Genomic DNA, 18,556 nt, shown 5'->3' with positions numbered 1-18,556 from the left:
TGTTTAGAGCAATGTCAGCCATAACATATGTCCCCAAGAGATATTCATTTCTGGCAGCTCTTCCAGTCACACCTCCTGTACCTACACTCATCTACTGGAAGTGTTTTTTTTTTTGTTTTTGTTTTTTTAAAACATAAGCAAAACAACAACCCTTATATAGGGGCATAGCAGGGGTGACTCTCATATTCCTTTCCTTAGGATAGGCCATTGATATGTGATGTGTGAGTTCTGGCTGACAGCAGCCTCATCCATCAGATGAATGAAGGGACCGCAGTGCTCAAGCCTAGGCCCTCAATACTGCAGCCTCTTCAATAAGCTGATCGACATGGCTGCTATAAATCAGGCCCTCATGGATCAAATATAAGTGGCTTCTCCTATGAATAGGCTGAAATCTAGACCTAAAGACTTTTTTTTAAATTAACCTGAATAATTACCTGCTTATACAGCAAGTATCATGAAAATTATAGTAGATCCTTGTTAGGGCCTGTTTGGCGGATAATAGCCCATTGTGATGGGGCCCTAAAGGTCCTAGAGATATGTCAACAGTTTTGATCAGTCAGGGTCTGGGTGTACTATAGATACAGTGGGGACTAACCTGTATATGAGGGCACAGACGGGGCAAGGCAGATGTGGAGGATGATGATGGAGCATGATTGAGGAGCCTGAAATATTTTTCTGACATTCTATGGGGATGACTTATGGCTAAGAGAAGTCCTCATGATGGCCCAGGCCAGATGGAGAAGAAAAAGAAAAGTGAGAATCTCTGGAGAAGATGCCCCCTGTGATTCACTCAAAGGAGACTCCTTCTGTGAGTCATTGGCTGTAACTTCACTATAATCACCTATGGTGTGCAGGGTCTGTGTGGAGCTGATATCTGCTGCTCTGGTCACTGTATGAGGTGATATTGGACTTTGGGTTGGTCGGGGGGGGTCACAATCAAAAGTTTGCTATAGGGCCTAGCCATTTGTAGTTATGCCCCTGGAAATAAGGCCACAGAAAGAGGCACTTTTGCCTCGTCCAAGCCTCTGGTCCACTTAAGTACCTGCAGGAAAATCAGTCCCACAGTGAAGAGAAGATTTTGCCTCATGGGGCCCCTGAACCTGATCCAGCTACCCTGCTACTAGCAAATTATTCTTCATTATATTCCAGTTACTGCTTTTGCTACAGGTCATAACTGGTCCTTAAACATGGGGAAATCATGGTATATGGGGTTAGGAGGTTTTGCCCAAAACTGCAGTAGTTTTAAATCCACCCAGGGGAAAATGGCACTCAGGAGAGCTAACAGTTCCTCAAGGACTCTCTTCTGCTACTTCTTTCTCTAAATTAATGCTTAATTTTGTTTCCAAAAATCTCATTCCAGCATTCTGCATCATTGAAACAGCTACTGACAAAAAGTATGGATTACACATTGGGTCAGCAACACCATCCTCCCAGATGACATCACAGAGGAACTACAAGACCCAGCTAACCTGGAACATACCATCAGTACCCCCCTTGAGCACTTTACCCCTGTGCGGTCCCTCTGGCCTCCAACCTAGTTGCTGAAATCCTGATAAGGAAGAAGCTGAGCACAGGATCTGCTTGAAGTTCCAGGACCACAGCCAGATTCACATCCCAGTTTCAGAGATGATGTTGTACACAGGAGAATATCAAGTCAACCAAGTTCATGCGAGGCCATTGGCCGCACCAGCATGGTCGACTGCACCCCCCCCCCCCCCCTCCCCATCCCGCACCAGAGCCAAGCAGGTCACATTGGCCTAGGACATCATTAGGCACACCAGTCTAAATAAGGACAGATCTCAGTTTTAGGACCCTGCCTTGATTTCTACTGAAAGTCCCACTGAAATACTCGGGTGACTCATGCCACCCACACTGAGATCCATTTCAAGATCCCTCACTGTGTATATAAATAAAGTTATTTTATAGAAACGTCTCCTATGTGTTACAACCATACAACCTTTAGGTATAACCTGCACATTACTCATATTTGTTAGCATAATATATAGAGAAGTGATGATTATTCTGTGTGCAGTCTATCTGTGAGAGTGGCTCTATGTCCCGGCTCAGCTATGCCGGGTTGAATTTCAACATAAGTGGTACGACCTGTATCCCATAATTCACATGCCTGACCGCAGTCTGCCAAGATGGTGCTACAGCTGCACCCTCACAGCTTCTATTTTGTTATGCTGCCTGAAATAGCCTTTATAGCATAGGGCCCTGACTCAGGAAACTGACACATGTTTGGGTTTCGGCAACAGGGAAATCTTAAGGACTCTTTGTTAGCTTTGATGAAATTGACTTCTTTGTATTCAGCGTCTCAAAAACTACTTACCTTAGACATTTATAAAGAGTCAACCAAATGTAAAGAGTGACATCCCCCATAGAAACCACATTCTAGGCTATAAAATACTATAATACTAGATGTTTACTATATACTATATACAACATTAACACTAGCCCTGATGGGTAGATCAATTATTCTTTCTGGTCGTATCTATGATAGGGGATGGGGTTGCTCCTGTAGGTTTGGTTTCATATATAGAAATGTTGCATGGAGAATGACAGTCATCTCTAGGCTACCATGCTGCACAATCCCAATGCCTGATCTGACCTGATCATACATGGACTCCACCCCTGTAAAAGTGGTCATAGATGTAACAGTAAGCATTAGCAATACAACTGTTAAAGGGCTTGTCCCATCATTACAACCTATGAATAGGGAGATAAGTGTCTGAACTGCTAAGACCCCTCCAGTTCAATCTTATGTGGACAGCACCACTCCATGTATTCTCTATGGTCACTGAGTACAGTGCCCAACTATCTCCGGCAGCCTCCGCAGAGAACGAACAGGACAGTGGTGTGCACCTATAACAGTCACCCTCTTGTGGTGGGAGACTTGAGTTCCCATGCTTAAAGCGAATCTACCATCAGGTACATCTTTTTTCAACCTTAGCTGCTTAACACTGATGTGGGGAACCCCGGTGGCGTGGTCCTTTTTTTAAAACGCCACCTGATTCCAGTGCTAGACGCCATTTTTTTCCTGGGCACCGCCCCTCCCCGGAGCACGGGGAGCAGGCCCCCCCCCCCCCCCCCCAGGGTAACCATATCCCCTCCCATCTGTGACACGGCTCCCTTGATTCTAAGGGAGGTTTCCTGATACTGGGGGGCTGCGGACCTGCCCCTAGTGCTCCGAGCAAGTGTTTAGGAAAAGACCGCCGCTGAGCGGCTAAGGTTAAAAAAATATGATGTACCTGATAGTACATTCACTTTAAGATTAACAGGGGACTCAGTCGTTGGACTTTGCCGGAAACTGTCTACTCTGTGTTGCAGGGTTAGAGAGGAAACCAGAAAGTGATTAGATCCATTGGGAAGAAGAACAGTACAGAGATGTAAGTTCTTAGTACTTAAAGCGTAACTGTCATTTCAGGGTAATTTTTCTGAAAACATTAAATATCAACAGTACAAGCGATTTTAAGAAACTCTGTAATAGGTTTTATGTACTAAAAGAGTTTCCTTCTGTACTGAAAAAGCAATCTCCCAGCCTCCCCCCTCACATCAAATGAAGCCGGATTTCTGTCTCCATTATGTGGCTATGGAGAGGGGAGGGGCTGTTAGGAGTGACTGAGCACTGAGCAGTCCTGCACAGCACAACACCCTGCAATCTTCTCTCAGTAAGTTCATAGATAAGCACTGACCTTTCTGACACCTGAATTTAGCGTTTTAGGTGCCCAGAGAGTCTACAAACAGCTGACCTTCATGTCACCTCTTCCTGCTCCCTCATCTCCCTCAGCCCCTCCCCCCTTCATAGGCTTACAAAGGAAAGAGCAGAGCCCGTCTTCACTGGCTTCTCTGTAATGAAGACGTGTTTGCCTGATAATGCACAGATAAGAAGTCAGGGGGGGAGGCTGAAAGATTGCTTCTTGAGTACAGAAGGAGGCTTTTTTGGCTGATAAAACCTATTACAGAGTTTCTTAAAATCGCTTATACTACTGATTTCTGCAATAAAAAAAACATGACAGTTACGCTTTAACTAAAAACATATGTGGATGTGTAATCAGCCGATTACAGGACCAGGAGTCAAGTCCACACCAGATGTCGTAATCGCAGAAGTACCACAATATGCGCACAGCGGGGCAGCTAAAGATCATCCAATGGTAGATGACATGGTAAACATATACTCTTTATTGCAACACGTTTCTGCCTTATAACATCTAACATAGGCCTTTTTCAAGTTGCTAAGTTATGGGGAGCTGACTAGAACCAATACACATTTGCCAGCCATTGGATTCGATAGATATCCAACAGACAAAAAAGAAGACTGTTCTAGCTGCAGTGTCACCATATGCCCCCGGTACAGGCTCTACGCACATTGCTCCATCCAGGATATTTATATGGCTTTGCCCCATGCAGAGCTGATAGCTAAATTACAGGCTTGTTTTTAATAAGCTCCAATAACTTGTAAGTGTCATGGTCATGTGATTTATGAGCTCCGTTATATATTGCATTATCTTTTAAAGGGGATAATAGCCTTGAATTGACAAGGTTGGAATATCAAGGCTGATATGTTCCATGTAGTGTTTGCAGCTGCATCTGGCCCATCCATGTGAATGAGGCCTGCAGAAATCCATGCACCTGCTGCAGAAACAACTGTATTGATATACAATACTATACACAATGGATTTTTCAGTTTCGTACATTTTTGCAACAAACCCTAAATTCTGACCTGAAATCATTGTCCGAAGCAGAGAACCCCTTTAAGGGCAGAGGGGTCTATTTACTACATTGGGAGCTTTTCGGATTTTTATTTTCAGGACATTCTTTCTAAAAGGAATCACTGACACTAAGGTTGTGCTGAATCTGCCCCAAGCTGTATAATAGCCAGAATGTAATCTCAAGCCAGGGAGAAGATTGATGTTGGTCACCTGCTGCTTACAGACAGAATCCATCCAGTGAGTCCTGCGGAGCTTACAGCTTGTTACCGATAAATCACTCAAGTGTCTGTCTCTGGAATCACTTTTCCAGGAAAACATTACAGAGCGACTTCTGCTTTATACACATAACGTCCATCGGAACACGCAGTGAGACATACCTTGGTGGGGCTCTGGTGGCTGAGCTGTCGTCTACTGAGATTTACCTTCTGGGCCTTGTGCAGTCCTGTGGGACAGGCTGCTACTGTGGAAATAAAGGCTAAAAGTACTAAACGTTACATAAAAAGCACAGTTACAATGCTGAGAGGGCTTATTCCTGGCGATTTGCAGAGCAAAGTTGTATCATCTTACATGGATAATTCTACTATGGTAGTTGGCAGTATACACCTCTTAGCTGGCCGCTATCTCTCCTGGTCCCTCCATATACTGGCCACTCTGCCAATCCCTCCATACACTGGCCATTCTGCCAATCCCTCCATACACTGGCCACTCTACCAATCCCTCCATACACTGGCCACTCTCCTGACCCCTCCATACACTGGCCACTCTCCTGACCCCTCCATACACTGGCCACTCTCCTGACCCCTCCATACACTGGCCACTCTCCTGACCCCTCCATACACTGGCCACTCTCCTGACCCCTCCATACACTGGCCACTCTCCTGACCCCTCCATACACTGGCCACTCTCCTGACCCCTCCATACACTGGCCACTCTCCTGACCCCTCCATACACTGGCCACTCTCCTGACCCCTCCATATACTGGCCACTCTCCTGACCCCTCCATACACTGGCCACTCTCCCAGTCCCTCCATACACTGGCCACTCTCCCAGTCCCTCCATACACTGGCCACTCTGCCAATCCCTCTATACACTGGCCACTCTCCTGACCCCTCCATACACTGGCCACTCTCCTGACCCCTCCATACACTGGCCACTCTCCCAGTCCCTCCATACACTGGCCACTCTGCCAATCCCTCTATACACTGGCCACTCTCCTGACCCCTCCATACACTGGCCACTCTCCTGACCCCTCCATACACTGGCCACTCTCCTGACCCCTCCATACACTGGCCACTCTCCTGACCCCTCCATACACTGGCCACTCTCCTGACCCCTCCATACACTGGCCACTCTCCTGACCCCTCCATACACTGGCCACTCTCCCAGTCCCTCCATACACTGGCCACTCTCCCAGTCCCTCCATACACTGGCCACTCTCCTGACCCCTCCATACACTGGCCACTCTCCTGACCCCTCCATACACTGGTCGGGCTATGAAATACAATCTCTAGTCTCAGTGGTCTCTGCTCACATATAAAGTGTTACCCCGGGGGGCAGTGATTGGCTTCAATATTAGGTTTACTGTGTTCGGGGGACACCAGAGTGGTGGTCAGCAGAGGGGCCAACGTGCCAATACAATCCTTAGCCACATCACAGCTCACTTACACAAATGGGCTAGAACTTCCTTCCCACTATGGGAAACTGTGCCCTCAGGATTAGAAGCGGCTGTATAGAGTGGGAGGACTGGTGACCTATCCTAGCAATGTGCCACTAGTGACTGCAATAAGACTAGGGGGAACTTAGCCAACATCATGATTAAATTGGGTTTCATTCACATGGATCCTGAATACAACAATAGCACCCGGGAAGATTTATACATTTTCATAAGGATTCCAGTGCAGATTGTGAGAAATCCACATCCCATTGTTTTCACTGTAGGTCACCTGACCTTAATGTGTTGGGGGGGGGGGGGGAATTAGTGACTTGTATAAATTCCTTGTGGAAACTGCACAAACCTGGACGATTATCAGCTCCACTGAACGGACTAATTCCTCCCCATCACAAACATCCACGTTTTTCCACGTGAAAAAGATGTCACAATATTTGTGTTGGATCAAGTACAACAGACTTTGGACCGAGCCTGGGGAGACGCGTTCCCCTTCCTCATCCTAAAAATATCCAGAGGATGTCGGTGGAGATAGGGGTCCAGCATGATGGAAAATCACTGCCCAACCCCTTTGTTCTGAGAAAGATAAGCTGTTGTCAGAGCTCTCTGGCTGCGGCTTACCCCTCCCCATAGAGAACACAAGAATGCCCTGCTGTGCCAAACATTCCTGTATATGGGGAGGACGGGCAGCGGAAGGGAGATATAACTAACAGCTGTGAGTTATTGAAGGTGTATGACCAGCTTGGCGGTGGAGAGAAGCAGCAGGCATGTTCGATTTTCACTTCCCAACCCTATTGTTCTGTTAGAGATAAGCTTCTGCTAGAGCTTCCTGGCACCCCACAGGCTAAATGTCCATCCAACATTTATATAACGTGTATGTGAGACAGCTAGCAGCTGCACGATTTATCGATGATCGTAACTCATTTGCGGCCACAGACGGTCAAAGGTCGCTAGATGTAAAAAGACCCTTATTTCTCTTAGAACAGAAGGATCAGGCAGTTCAAATCCAACACGACTGATGAGTCTCTCCCCGACGTAGAGTCAGGAGCCTTTGTCTTTCCATACTGTTGCAAAACTACAACTCCCATCAGACCCAGGAAGTTTAAAGAGACTGTCAGTAGCTTTATGCTGTTCTAAGGGTTGTATATACTATTGACAGAGAAGCTGAACAGAATCATGTATCACTTACATTGTACTGTGCAGCTGATCCAAAGATCTCCTCCTGAATAACCCGGACAGTACGTAGTCCTCTCTATTATGTGCATGAGCCCAGTAGTCCTGGATATTCATGAGCACCAGCACACTCAGCCTGCCAGCTGCTTATTGGCAGTTGTCTATTTATACTGTCAATCAACATCTGGAGGCTGTGGCGCAGAACTGAGCCTATTCTCCTGCATATCAGGAGAACGGCATAAGTAATGCACCAATACATTCGGTCACTAGTTTAGACTTCTTAAAAATGACTTGTACTATTGATTTCTGCAAAAAAAATTAAAGGACGGGTACACTTTAAGTTTTGCAGCGGCTGAAGAGTCATGGGTTGGGAATGGTTGGCCGGGCAGTGGGTGACCATTGTCTAAGGAATAGGGACCTTTGGCCTTCCAGCTGTTGCAAAACTACAATTCCCATCATGCCTGGGCAGCCAAAGGCTGCCCAGGCATGATGGGAATTGTAGTTTTGCAATGATGTATGGCACACAGTGTGCTCAGGGCTTGAGGCAGCTATGTTCCCTGCACTGTGTACACACTTGGCTCCAAATCTGTAGCGTTGTCACGCGTCTCATGAAAACAAAGCAAACATGGAGGCAGCCGAGCTGTTTCTGCAGTTGTGCAGAGCTGTGTCTGTCTCCAGGTTACGGGCGGGTCACGCGCACCAGCCGCTCCTCCCCCTCCCGCGCAACGTGTTGTGACTGACGCTTTGTGTCTGTGAATCGAGCCCCGGCCACGCCCCCTCTCTCTCTCTCTCTCTCTGCTTCTCAACTGACAGACACACCAAAACAAGGTGACGTCACTAACGTACGAGCCGCTTCAAAAAAAAGACTAGGGGCGGAGCCAGAAGCTGTAAAAGACAAAGGGGGGGAACCCGCGATGGACTCGCCCGCTTGTTTTTATTTACGTTTATAGGAAAGCGCATGAAAGATATAACAGGCAGCGGTACCGGGTAGTGATTGATTCGTGTTATGGCGGATAGGTAAAAAATAGAGCGCAAAGGCGGTTAATGAATAGTGTTTTGGAAAACAAGACCTCCCTTTGAGTTGTAAATGGTTCGTTCCAAGCGAAGGTCTACGTCACCCATTGTTTACAAACCCAGCAGGGCCGGTAGGAGCCGGGCGGAGGTGACTGCGCTCTTCTCTCAAGCATGCCGTGCCGCAAGGAGAGCTTCCTGCTGCTGGAGCAGTCGGTCACCGTGGACTCCAAGGAGGTGGACTCCCTGGTCGCCCGCATCGGTGAAGCCCTGCAGCTCAATGCCCACCGGGCGCCCACCTCGTGCAGCATGGCCCTGAAACCTCCCCCGACCATCACCCGGCCGCCGGCCGCCATGTGCTCGTGTGTGCGGGGCAGGACTACACCATACCGGGTATGCACCCCGAGGGGGGCCGGGCGCTACCATCACCAGCACACGGGGGGCGCCAGGCACTGCCTGGGGGGCACCAAGCAGCTGTGTGGCCGGGGCTGGGTGCGAGGAAGCTGCAGGAAGCATGTGGGGCAGGAGGAGGAGGACGGAGACGGGGAGGACCCGCACCAGCTGCTGCAGGAGCTCCTGCTCTCCGGGAACCTCATCAAGGAAGCCGTGCGGAGGCTGCACCTGACCGGGGAGAGCACCGGCACAGCGCCCTGCAAGGTGCCCGAGGCCCCCGAGACCCTGGTGCAGTGAGAGGGGCTGTGCCAAGGCTACCACCCGTGCCACCCTGCCCCTGTACAGAGACACTGAGAGGGGGCTGTGCCAAGGCTACCACCCTGCCCCTATACAGAGACCCTGAGAGGAGGCTGTGCCAAGGCTACCACCCTGCCCCTATACAGAGACCCTGAGAGGAGGCTGTGCCAAGGCTACCACCCTGCCCCCATACAGAGACCCTGAGAGGAGGCTGTGCCAAGGCTACCACCCTACCCCTGTACAGAGACCCTGAGAGGAGGCTGTGCCAAGGCTACCACCCTGCCCCTATACAGAGACCCTGAGAGGAGGCTGTGCCAAGGCTACCACCCTGCCCCTATACAGAGACCCTGAGAGGAGGCTGTGCCAAGGCTACCACCCTGCCCCTGTACAGAGACCCTGAGAGGAGGCTGTGCCAAGGCTACCACCCTGCCCCTGTACAGAGACCCTGAGAGGAGGCTGTGCCAAGGCTACCACCCTGCCCCTGTACAGAGACCCTGAGAGGAGGCTGTGCCAAGGCTACCACCCTGCCCCTATACAGAGACCCTGAGAGGAGGCTGTGCCAAGGCTACCACCCTGCCCCTATACAGAGACCCTGAGAGGGGGCTGTGCCAAGGCTACCACCCTGCCCCCATACAGAGACCCTGAGAGGAGGCTGTGCCAAGGCTACCACCCTGCCCCCATACAGAGACCCTTAGAGGAGGCTGTGCCAAGGCTACCACCATGCCCCTATACAGAGACCCTGAGAGGGCGCTGTGCCAAGGCTACCACCCTGCCCCTATACAGAGACCCTGAGAGGAGGCTGTGCCAAGGCTACCACCCTGCCCCTATACAGAGACCCTGAGAGGGGGCTGTGCCAAGGCTACCACCATGCCCCTATACAGAGACCCTGAGAGGAGGCTGTGCCAAGGCTACCACCCTACCCCTATACAGAGACCCTGAGAGGAGGCTGTGCCAAGGCTACCACCCTACCCCTATACAGAGACCCTGAGAGGGGGCTGTGCCAAGGCTACCACCATGCCCCTATACAGAGACCCTGAGAGGAGGCTGTGCCAAGGCTATCACCATGCCCCCATACAGAGACACTGAGAGGGGGCTCCATCACTGGTGGCCAAGGCTTACCACTAACACTGTGCAGCAAGAGAGAAGGCTCCATCACTGGTGGCTGTGCCAAGGCTTACCACCCATGCCACCCTGCCCCTATACAGAGATCCTGTGCAGCAAGAGAGAGGGGGCTCCATCACTGGTGGCTGTGCCAAGGCTTATTATCTGTGCCACCCTGCCCCAATAAGAGAATGCCCTGCAGGAACCTGGATCTGTCATGCAGTGTTGCTAGCAGACATGGGCGCCGTCCCTACAACGACCCAGTGGGCATATCAGTGCTAGTTCTCTGAACATGCTGCCACATTGACATCAATGGTACTCGCCACCTTACCTTTATTGGAGCACCACTAAATATCGGTACCGGCTGTGACCTGCTCTAATGTACAGTCCGCTGGTCCAGTGGAGAAGTGACATCACTAGGGTCCGTTCTTCCAGTGGAGAAGTGACATCACTAGGGTCCGTTCTTCCTGTAGAGTGATCACTATAGTGACTTTCTACTCCCCCAGAGTAGTTGGGAGAGCTGGACGACAAACCCTCATTTTCCCGATCAAAGATTCCTCTCTGGAGCCCCTAATAAATGACACCTCAGCCAAAAAGATCATTCTTCAGTGACATCATCATCCGCTCCCTGATGACATCATCAGTTATCACCACCCCAGATTTGCTCTTCTCACCAGCCGACTCTTCAGTCTATAAGGCGCACCGCACAGTGGATTGTCATTGTGACCCCTCACCGTGATTATGTGCAATTCTACAATGAGCCGCTTGCATGTCCTGGAGTTTGGTCCTCTCTTTCCCCTTGTTTACAAGACACTTAAAGGGTTTCCCAAACTTTTGAAATTTGAACAATGGACAGGAATCTCTTTATTTTTGAATTTTTTTTTTTTTTTTTTTTTCCCCCTAGAAATTAATTTTTTTAGTTTTGTTCTAAGCAGTGTAGCCGGCTATGTTTAGAAGTGTTCCGGGCACCGGATTGGTGTGCCAGTCATGTCATCCCGAGGGATCCTGGGCGGGGTGGAGGGGGGGGGGGGGAACATGTCGATTCACATATGTTTTCCTTATTTGGTGTTACGTAATTGTTCTCGGCTTCTTGTTTACAGTTTAGTGAGCGGGCGCGGGCTGGTGCTTGGATATGATTATTGTTTTGCCTGGCATAGCTTGTTGGCACTGCCTGCGAAGGTCAGATATTTTTTTTTTTTTTCTTTTCTTGGCTCGATCAGTGGTGCAGCCTGAGATAACCCTTTAATATGACAAGTCCAATGTGAACCTGGCCACACATGTGCTGCAGCCACATAGCCTCATAGAATATTTAATTTAGTATTTTTTTTGGTTTATTTGGGGATGGGGGGTTCATGGCACAGCCTCTTATTGGGGTATAGGGTCGTACTACGAAGTCTGGATACATCTGGATTATCGGTTCATGATGTGAAATGTGGTTGGACACGTTGGAACATATAAATTGTATTTTTTTTTTTTTTTCTCTTCTTGGTCTGTAATGCGTCCCATTGTTCTCACAACGTATAACACCTAAGGGCTGGATTTACTATAACAGAGCTATATCTGTTCTGATTTTTTTTCTTTTTTCTTCCCCTCTTAGTCATGGCTTTGTTTTAGAGGTTAGGCTTATTTATACACGACCATATAATGCTGTTATAATCTACAAGGGGTCTGATCACACAGGGCAGGATATCTGCAGCCTTTGTATACCAATGCATTTGAAGTCTGTGGTCGTGTTCACATACGTTGCCGTCTTATTGCAGCACTGCAGCGTTTTCATTAGAATGACCATAAGAGCTCTGCATAACCTGTCATTGTTGCAGAACTACAACACCCATCATGCTCTGTCGCCTCTGGCAATGACCCTATTTCCTAACCATCTTTTGACAAGGACCACAGTACTTGTGTGTCTCTAAACTACATCCCCCATTGTGCCAGGGCATGGTAGGAGTGGTAGTTTTCCAAATGCTAAAGTGACACAGGGTGAGAATGGTGATACTGTGATTTGATATTGTTGTGGCATACAGATAAAGGTTCTTAAGAACATAGCTGCTTTCTTCCAAACACAGCGCCACATTTGTCCTCAGGTTGTGTGTGGTATCACAACATGGCTACATTCACTTCAGCAGAACAGAGCTGCAATACCACACCCAAACTGATGACAAGAGTGGCGCTGTTTTAAAAGGAAGCAGCTATGTTTTCCTTATTCTGAATAATCCCTTTAATTCTCTGATACGTAGATACTAGACCCAGTGGGCGTCCGTATTTAGTCTCTGTACAGAATTGATGCAGATGGGGGTAGCTGGCTGTACTGCACTATATCACTAAATAGATCAAGACAATACATTCTGGAGGGGTTATAATGATCGCCTTTTTGCTTATTACGTGCTTCTAAAATGTGAAAGAGGGTTGGTGGTCCCTTATGATGAATGGACGGATACCCTCACTGACTGGTGCTCCCACTCATGGTCCTACAAGACGCATCAACGCTATGAATGGTATTGTTCAGACCTGACTTTTTTTTGTTGTTGTTTCTTTTGGCTCTTGGTTTTGGATGCTCTGTACAGATTCGGGCCATGCATTTAAGCTAATGAAACATAAACTTGAACCAATGGTCGTCTCTGGTTTTGTGAAGGCCGTAGGAAAGTGTACCCTTCGTACCGAAGTGACAATGATTTGTGTTCCTGGAGTTTCAGGAGTTTATGAATAAAAAATGTGTACAATAAACCTTTCTTTTTATATACACGTTTTTTTTGTGTGTGTGGGTTTCATTCATTCATTTCCCTGCAGTTTCTGCTTCCTGAATTTGGCTAATTTTGAGCAGAATACGGGGCGCTCTACTACCCTGCCAGAGCCGTCGTGGCTAACGTATATGGCTGCAGGTGGACCTGGACAGGGGCAAGTGCAGTCTGTAGTGATCAGTGAATCACAAGCACACTGGTGTAGCTCACAAGTGTGTGCACTAGCTCAGTGTAGAAGAGCGTCCTAAAAATTTTAAGGCTGAATTCACACGTCTGTGATGTATGGAGCGTGTACGGACTGTATCCTGCAAACTGGAGCTCCCGGCATCATAATCGTGTCGCTGTGATCTCTGAAACGGGTTAATCTCCATGCACCTTTACGGACATGGGGAGGGGGGGTTTAGATTTATCAAACTGGTGCAAAGTAGAACAGGCCCAGTTGCCCCTAGCAACCAATCAGATTCCACCTTGCATTTTCCAAGGAATCTGTGAGGAATGAAAGTGTAATCTGACTGGTTGCTAGGGGCAACTAAGCCAGTTCTACTTTACATCCTTTTGATAAATCTCCCCCCACGGACTATATATCACAGACGTGTGAATGTGGCCTAAGGGCCGTATTACACGGAGTGATGATCTGCCCGATTCGGCAGATTATCGCTCCGCGTAATAAAGGCAATGATCAGCCGAAGAACTAATCCATCGATTGTCACGTGAACTTGCTTAAAAAAAAAAAAAAAAAAAATGTAGTGGTGCGCGGCCAACAGCTGATGACGGTGTAAAATAATAATGTCGGCAGCTTTTTTCCCTGTGTTCCAGACTCCCTGGTGTCTGGCGTCAGTGACAGGTCGTTCAGCCAATCACTGTCCCATCTTGGCCTGAGCAGCCTGTCACTGAAAAGACAGAGCCACAAAGGTCAGCGGTGAGCAGGGAACTTTTTTCTGGGAGAGGTAAACTGCAGCCGAAGCTGTCTGTGGCTGTGTCTTAGGGTCCGTTTACACAGAAAGATTATCTGCCAAAGATTTGAAGCCAAAGCCAGGAATGGATTTGAAAAGAGGAGAAATCTCAGTCTTTCCTTTATGACTTGATCTCTGTTTATAGTCTGTTCCTTGCTTTTGGCTTCAAATCTTTGGCAGATAATCTTTCCGTGTAAATGGACCCTAACACCTCTCCATAGAGAACTGATGGCCAAAAGCGTTAAGCCGTCCATTAGGTGTACGGCCACATTTAGAAACCATGAAGTGTTCTCTATTTAGTCCAGAGATGGGGAACTTGCAACCTTTTTAGTTGTTGAAAAACTACAGTCCCTATTGTGTCTAGACCGCCAAAGCTTTAGCTATCAAGACGTTATGGGAATTGTAGTTTTCCAGTAGCCGGGCTCCCACATCTATGATTTAGTTTCTATCTGTGTATAGTCATCCTTGTATTTATATACATGTTCATTGGTGCCACCTTTTGATGTCTGTGTAGTCGTATAATGGAATCATCCCTGGGTCAGGCCACCTCGTCATGTGTTTGCACATAATGGTGAGGCTGGATTAATGCCTCTGTGCGATTGTCACTACTTGGATGTGACATCATGTGGATAATGCTATGGTGGTCATGGCTGTGTTGTGATCCATCACAAATTCCCTCCAACCACAGATCCTACTGTATGTGTGCGACATTGAGTGTCGTTGATGTGATAGATGTGGAACCCTGTATCAGGTACTGGCATGTGTCACTGTGTATACTGTTTCCTAACAGATAACAAAAAGCGCTGTGAACCCCTAGATGTAAGCCTAGTCTGACTAGTTATAAAGTATGATCCACCTACATGTGTGATTTGTACTTCTGGTTATACCACCATTGACCTACACAGTTGAGTATTTTCTAGCTAATGTAAGCCCATGCCTTAGGCCGCAGCCTGTAGTTTTGACAACAGGCCGTGCACACTGTCACGTCCTCCACCCTCTTAAAAGAAAACACATACACCACGCTCTGCTGAGAACATCTGGCTTTCTTGTTTGGCGGAGGGGGATGGAGGTGAGGACAGAAGACAAATGGTCCCGGCCTCTTTCTCACACTGTTCTTACCACCGCCTCAGAGCCGGCTCTGTGAGATGCACATTCCTTGTACTGATTCCTAGGATTAATGGCAGTCTGCAGTGTGTGTACAGCTCAGGGAGGCCATTGTGACATACATTGTATAAGAGAGCCAGTGCTATATAATGGCCGGTCTGCTGCGCTCTGCACACAATGCTGTTGTCTCGGGCCTATAACAGCAGCTGTGTGTGAATATATTTATGTATATAGCTATGTTCTATTACCATTTTTTTTGCATTTATGCTGTTTAATCATATTAAAAAAAAAATTTTTTAAATTAATGTGCAAGAAATTCTGGCATTGACATTACAGGCTGCCATTGTGAGTGGAGGGCATTTGGAATTTTTTTGAAAAGTATACGTAGTACACGTGTGTCCTAATGAAGGTGCAGTAAAGGGGTTTTTAGAGTAACCAGAGTCTTGGAAAATTCCTTTTAATGGTTCATAGTTCCGGATCATTGTCCTATTTTCTGGGACTTTTTCACCAGAAGCCATTAGTGGTTTTCTCACTACTGCCAATTTGCTAGTTGCCAGGAACCTGGAGTGTTAAACTGTTTCCATTGGGAAGAGGGGAGATAAGCCGCTGCCAGGTAACATTGGCTGTGACTTATTTACCTGAAGGGGGGAAAAAAGGCAACTGAAATCCAACATGTCCAATCAATCTCTCCCTGACATCTGTTGGAGAGTCATGAGGCAGTTAGACAGTCTGCCTTTCCTGCTGAAATTGGCACGTTTGACTGGCTGCTCCCTAATAGACACTACTCAAAAAAATAAAGGGAACACTCAAATAGCTAGCATTGTTCTGAATTAGGAGGAAGCCAGGCCCAACCGCAACAGCATATGGTCTCAAGACCAAGAGGTCTGAAGATCTCATCTTGGTACCTAATGGCAGTCAGGCTACCTCTGGCGAGCACATGCTGTGCGGCCCTCCAAAGAAATGCCACCGCACACCATTACTGACCCAGGCAGTAATCGCTCTCCACAGCGTCTCCAGACTCGTGCTCAGTGTGAACTTGCTTTTATCTGAAGAGAGTAGGCGAATTTGCCAATCCTGGTGTTCTCTGGCAAATGTCAAGCATCCTGCACCGTGTTGGGCTGTAAGCTCAACCCCCATCTGTGGACGTCCGGCCCTCATACCATCCTCATGGTGTTGATTTCTAATTGTGCAGACACATGCACATCTGTGGCCTGCTGGAGGTCAGTTTGCAGGGCTCTGGCAGAGCTCCTCCTGTTCCTCCTTGCACAGAGGCGGAGGTAGCTGCTGGGTTGTTGCCCTCCTACGGCCTTTTCCATGTCTCTTGGTGTACTGGCCCGTCTCCTGGTATAGCCTTTTGACACTACGACAGACACAACAAACCTTCTTACCACAGCTCGCATTGATGTGCCATCCTGGATGAGCTGCACTACCTGAGCCACTTGTATGGGTTGTAGAGTCCGTCTCATGCTACCACGAGTGTGAAAGCACCACCAAAATTTAAAAAAGTGACCAAAACATCCACCAGAAAGCATAGGTATTGAGAAGTGGTCTGTGGTCTCCATCTGCAGAACCAGTCCTTTATTGTGTCTTGCTAATTGTATGTGAAATCAATTTGTCTTCTATTAAATGTGCAGTGCCATGAATGTTGAATAGATAGGTGTGTCCCACCTCTGGGCCCTCGATCTCTGGCTTGGTGCCAGATGTGGGACCTGCATGCATCAGATAGTTGCAGCATATTCTGTGGTCACACAGCATGAGCGTCATCTACAGTAGAGGTTACTAGAGATGAGTGAACGTCAAACACCAGAACCTGAGTGTGCGGCATTTGATTAGTGGTGGCTGAAGAAGTTGGATGCAGCCCTAGGGAGTCCTGGAAGATATGTACAGAGCCTATAGCCTATGGCTGTATCCATGTTTTCCAGGTGACCTTAGGGCTACGTCCAACTGATTTAGCCAATGGTAATCAAATGCTGAGAGTTTGGGTTCGGATGAGCCCAAACATGCTCGATGTTCTCTCATCTGTAGAGGTCACATATGGCCATAGGTTGTAAGCATGTTTTTCCGGCAGCCTTAGGGCTGTAACCGCCACTAATCAAATCCCGAACGTTCAAGTATGTGAGGTGTAAAACACTATATTAAAGGGGTATTCCGTCCTGGACCCCTTTTTATTGCAATGCTCTCAAAGGGGTTGGGTGAAAACAATAGCATCCCCTTACCTCCTTGGCTCCATTGCTTCTGTCCACATTGCTCTACACGGCCGCTTCCTGGTCTTGAGACTTGACGTTGCAGGCCCGTTCAGCCATTCAGCCGCTGTAATGGTGTCCTATCACGTCTCAAGAAAGCGGCTGCGTACAAGAGGACAGGAGCAGCAGAATGTGGACGGAAGCGTTGGAGCTGAGGAAGTAAGTGGATGCTATTGTTTTCACCCACCCCTTCCCTGGGCATTGCAAAAAAAAGGGTCCTGGCAGGAATACCCCTTAAAACCTACTTTTTGGCTATTCATGCTCAGTGCATGGCCATTAAAAACAGTTTAACTCTCCCTGCGCTGCAAAGGCAAGTATCTCTGTATACGGCACACATATATTTATCGGCCATAGTCTCTGAAGCCTACACATAATAGATGTAGGTTACAGTCTTACAGCCCTTAGTATTAGGCCGAGATCAAGGACCAGTTGGTATGGTCCCTGATCATGTGACTGCTGTGAGAACAGATCACCACCATAAAACCTTTAAATATGTTAAAGGAATTATTCAAGATTAGAAAAAGCACAGCTACTTTCTTGCAAAAACAGTGCCACCTCTGTTCTCAGGCTGTGTGTGGAACTGAGTTGCAAAACCCCAGAGGTGCTGCTTTTGGAAGAAAGTGGCCATATTTTTCTAAGCCTGGACAACCCCTTAAAAGGGGTACTCCAACATCAGGTAAAAAATATAAACATGTTGCAGAAGCATTTAGTATTGCTTAACTGTCTTAGTTCTGTATATTGTGGCTTTACTACCTAGTTGAGCAGTACAGTACTTCAAATACCATTTTTTTCCTTAGCTTTCCCTTACAGTCCGCCCACTCCCCTCACCCCCCCCCCAGCACCATTGCTAGTTCCCTATCTAAAGCTGCTGCAGAACATCTTATTTCCCTGCCCCCTCTAATTTACTGTGCCAGTGTCCTCCAATCATTGTTTCCCAATCTTTATCCCTACTACAACTCCCATCATGAACTCTCAGCAGATGGGGGTTGTAGTTATTAATACAGCCCGTCCTCAACCTAGTTAGAAATAAGAGGGCACAATCTAAGGAAATATACTAAGAGTAGTAGATGCTTGGAACAAACTTCCAGCAGATGCGGTAGGTAAATCCACAGTAAGTGAATGTAAACCTGCCTGAGATGAACGTATATCTATATTAAGATAATCA

At 47.7% G+C, this 18,556-nt stretch overlaps 2 protein-coding genes across 3 annotated transcripts in view; one reads left to right on the top strand and one right to left on the bottom strand.

Annotated features, from left to right (window-relative positions):
* Nucleotides 1–7,820, bottom strand: part of DPY19L4 (dpy-19 like 4) — an 80,977-nt gene extending 73,157 nt beyond the window's left edge. Inside the window, exon 1 of one of the 2 annotated variants that reach the window (XM_069959869.1) lies at nucleotides 7,568–7,820. In XM_069959869.1, the coding sequence (XP_069815970.1) occupies nucleotides 7,568–7,643 (76 nt within the window). In that variant the 5' untranslated portion in view covers nucleotides 7,644–7,820. The remainder of the gene's footprint in view (nucleotides 1–7,567) is intronic. The other variant, XM_069959867.1, reaches the window with a different exon arrangement.
* An 852-nt stretch (nucleotides 7,821–8,672) lies between these two features.
* LOC138783074 (GSK-3-binding protein-like) lies at nucleotides 8,673–13,095 on the top strand. The gene has a single exon (XM_069957300.1). The coding sequence runs from the start codon at nucleotides 8,737–8,739 to the stop codon at nucleotides 9,250–9,252; it is 516 nt and encodes a 171-aa protein (XP_069813401.1). The 5' UTR covers nucleotides 8,673–8,736; the 3' UTR covers nucleotides 9,253–13,095.
* The last annotated feature ends 5,461 nt before the right edge of the window (nucleotides 13,096–18,556 follow it).

The sequence above is a fragment of the Dendropsophus ebraccatus genome, chromosome 2, assembly GCF_027789765.1.
Source record: "Dendropsophus ebraccatus isolate aDenEbr1 chromosome 2, aDenEbr1.pat, whole genome shotgun sequence".
Lineage (NCBI taxonomy): Eukaryota > Metazoa > Chordata > Amphibia > Anura > Hylidae > Dendropsophus > Dendropsophus ebraccatus.
The sequence above is the reverse complement of the archived record's forward strand: the minus strand, read 5'-3'. Positions and strand labels throughout refer to the sequence as shown.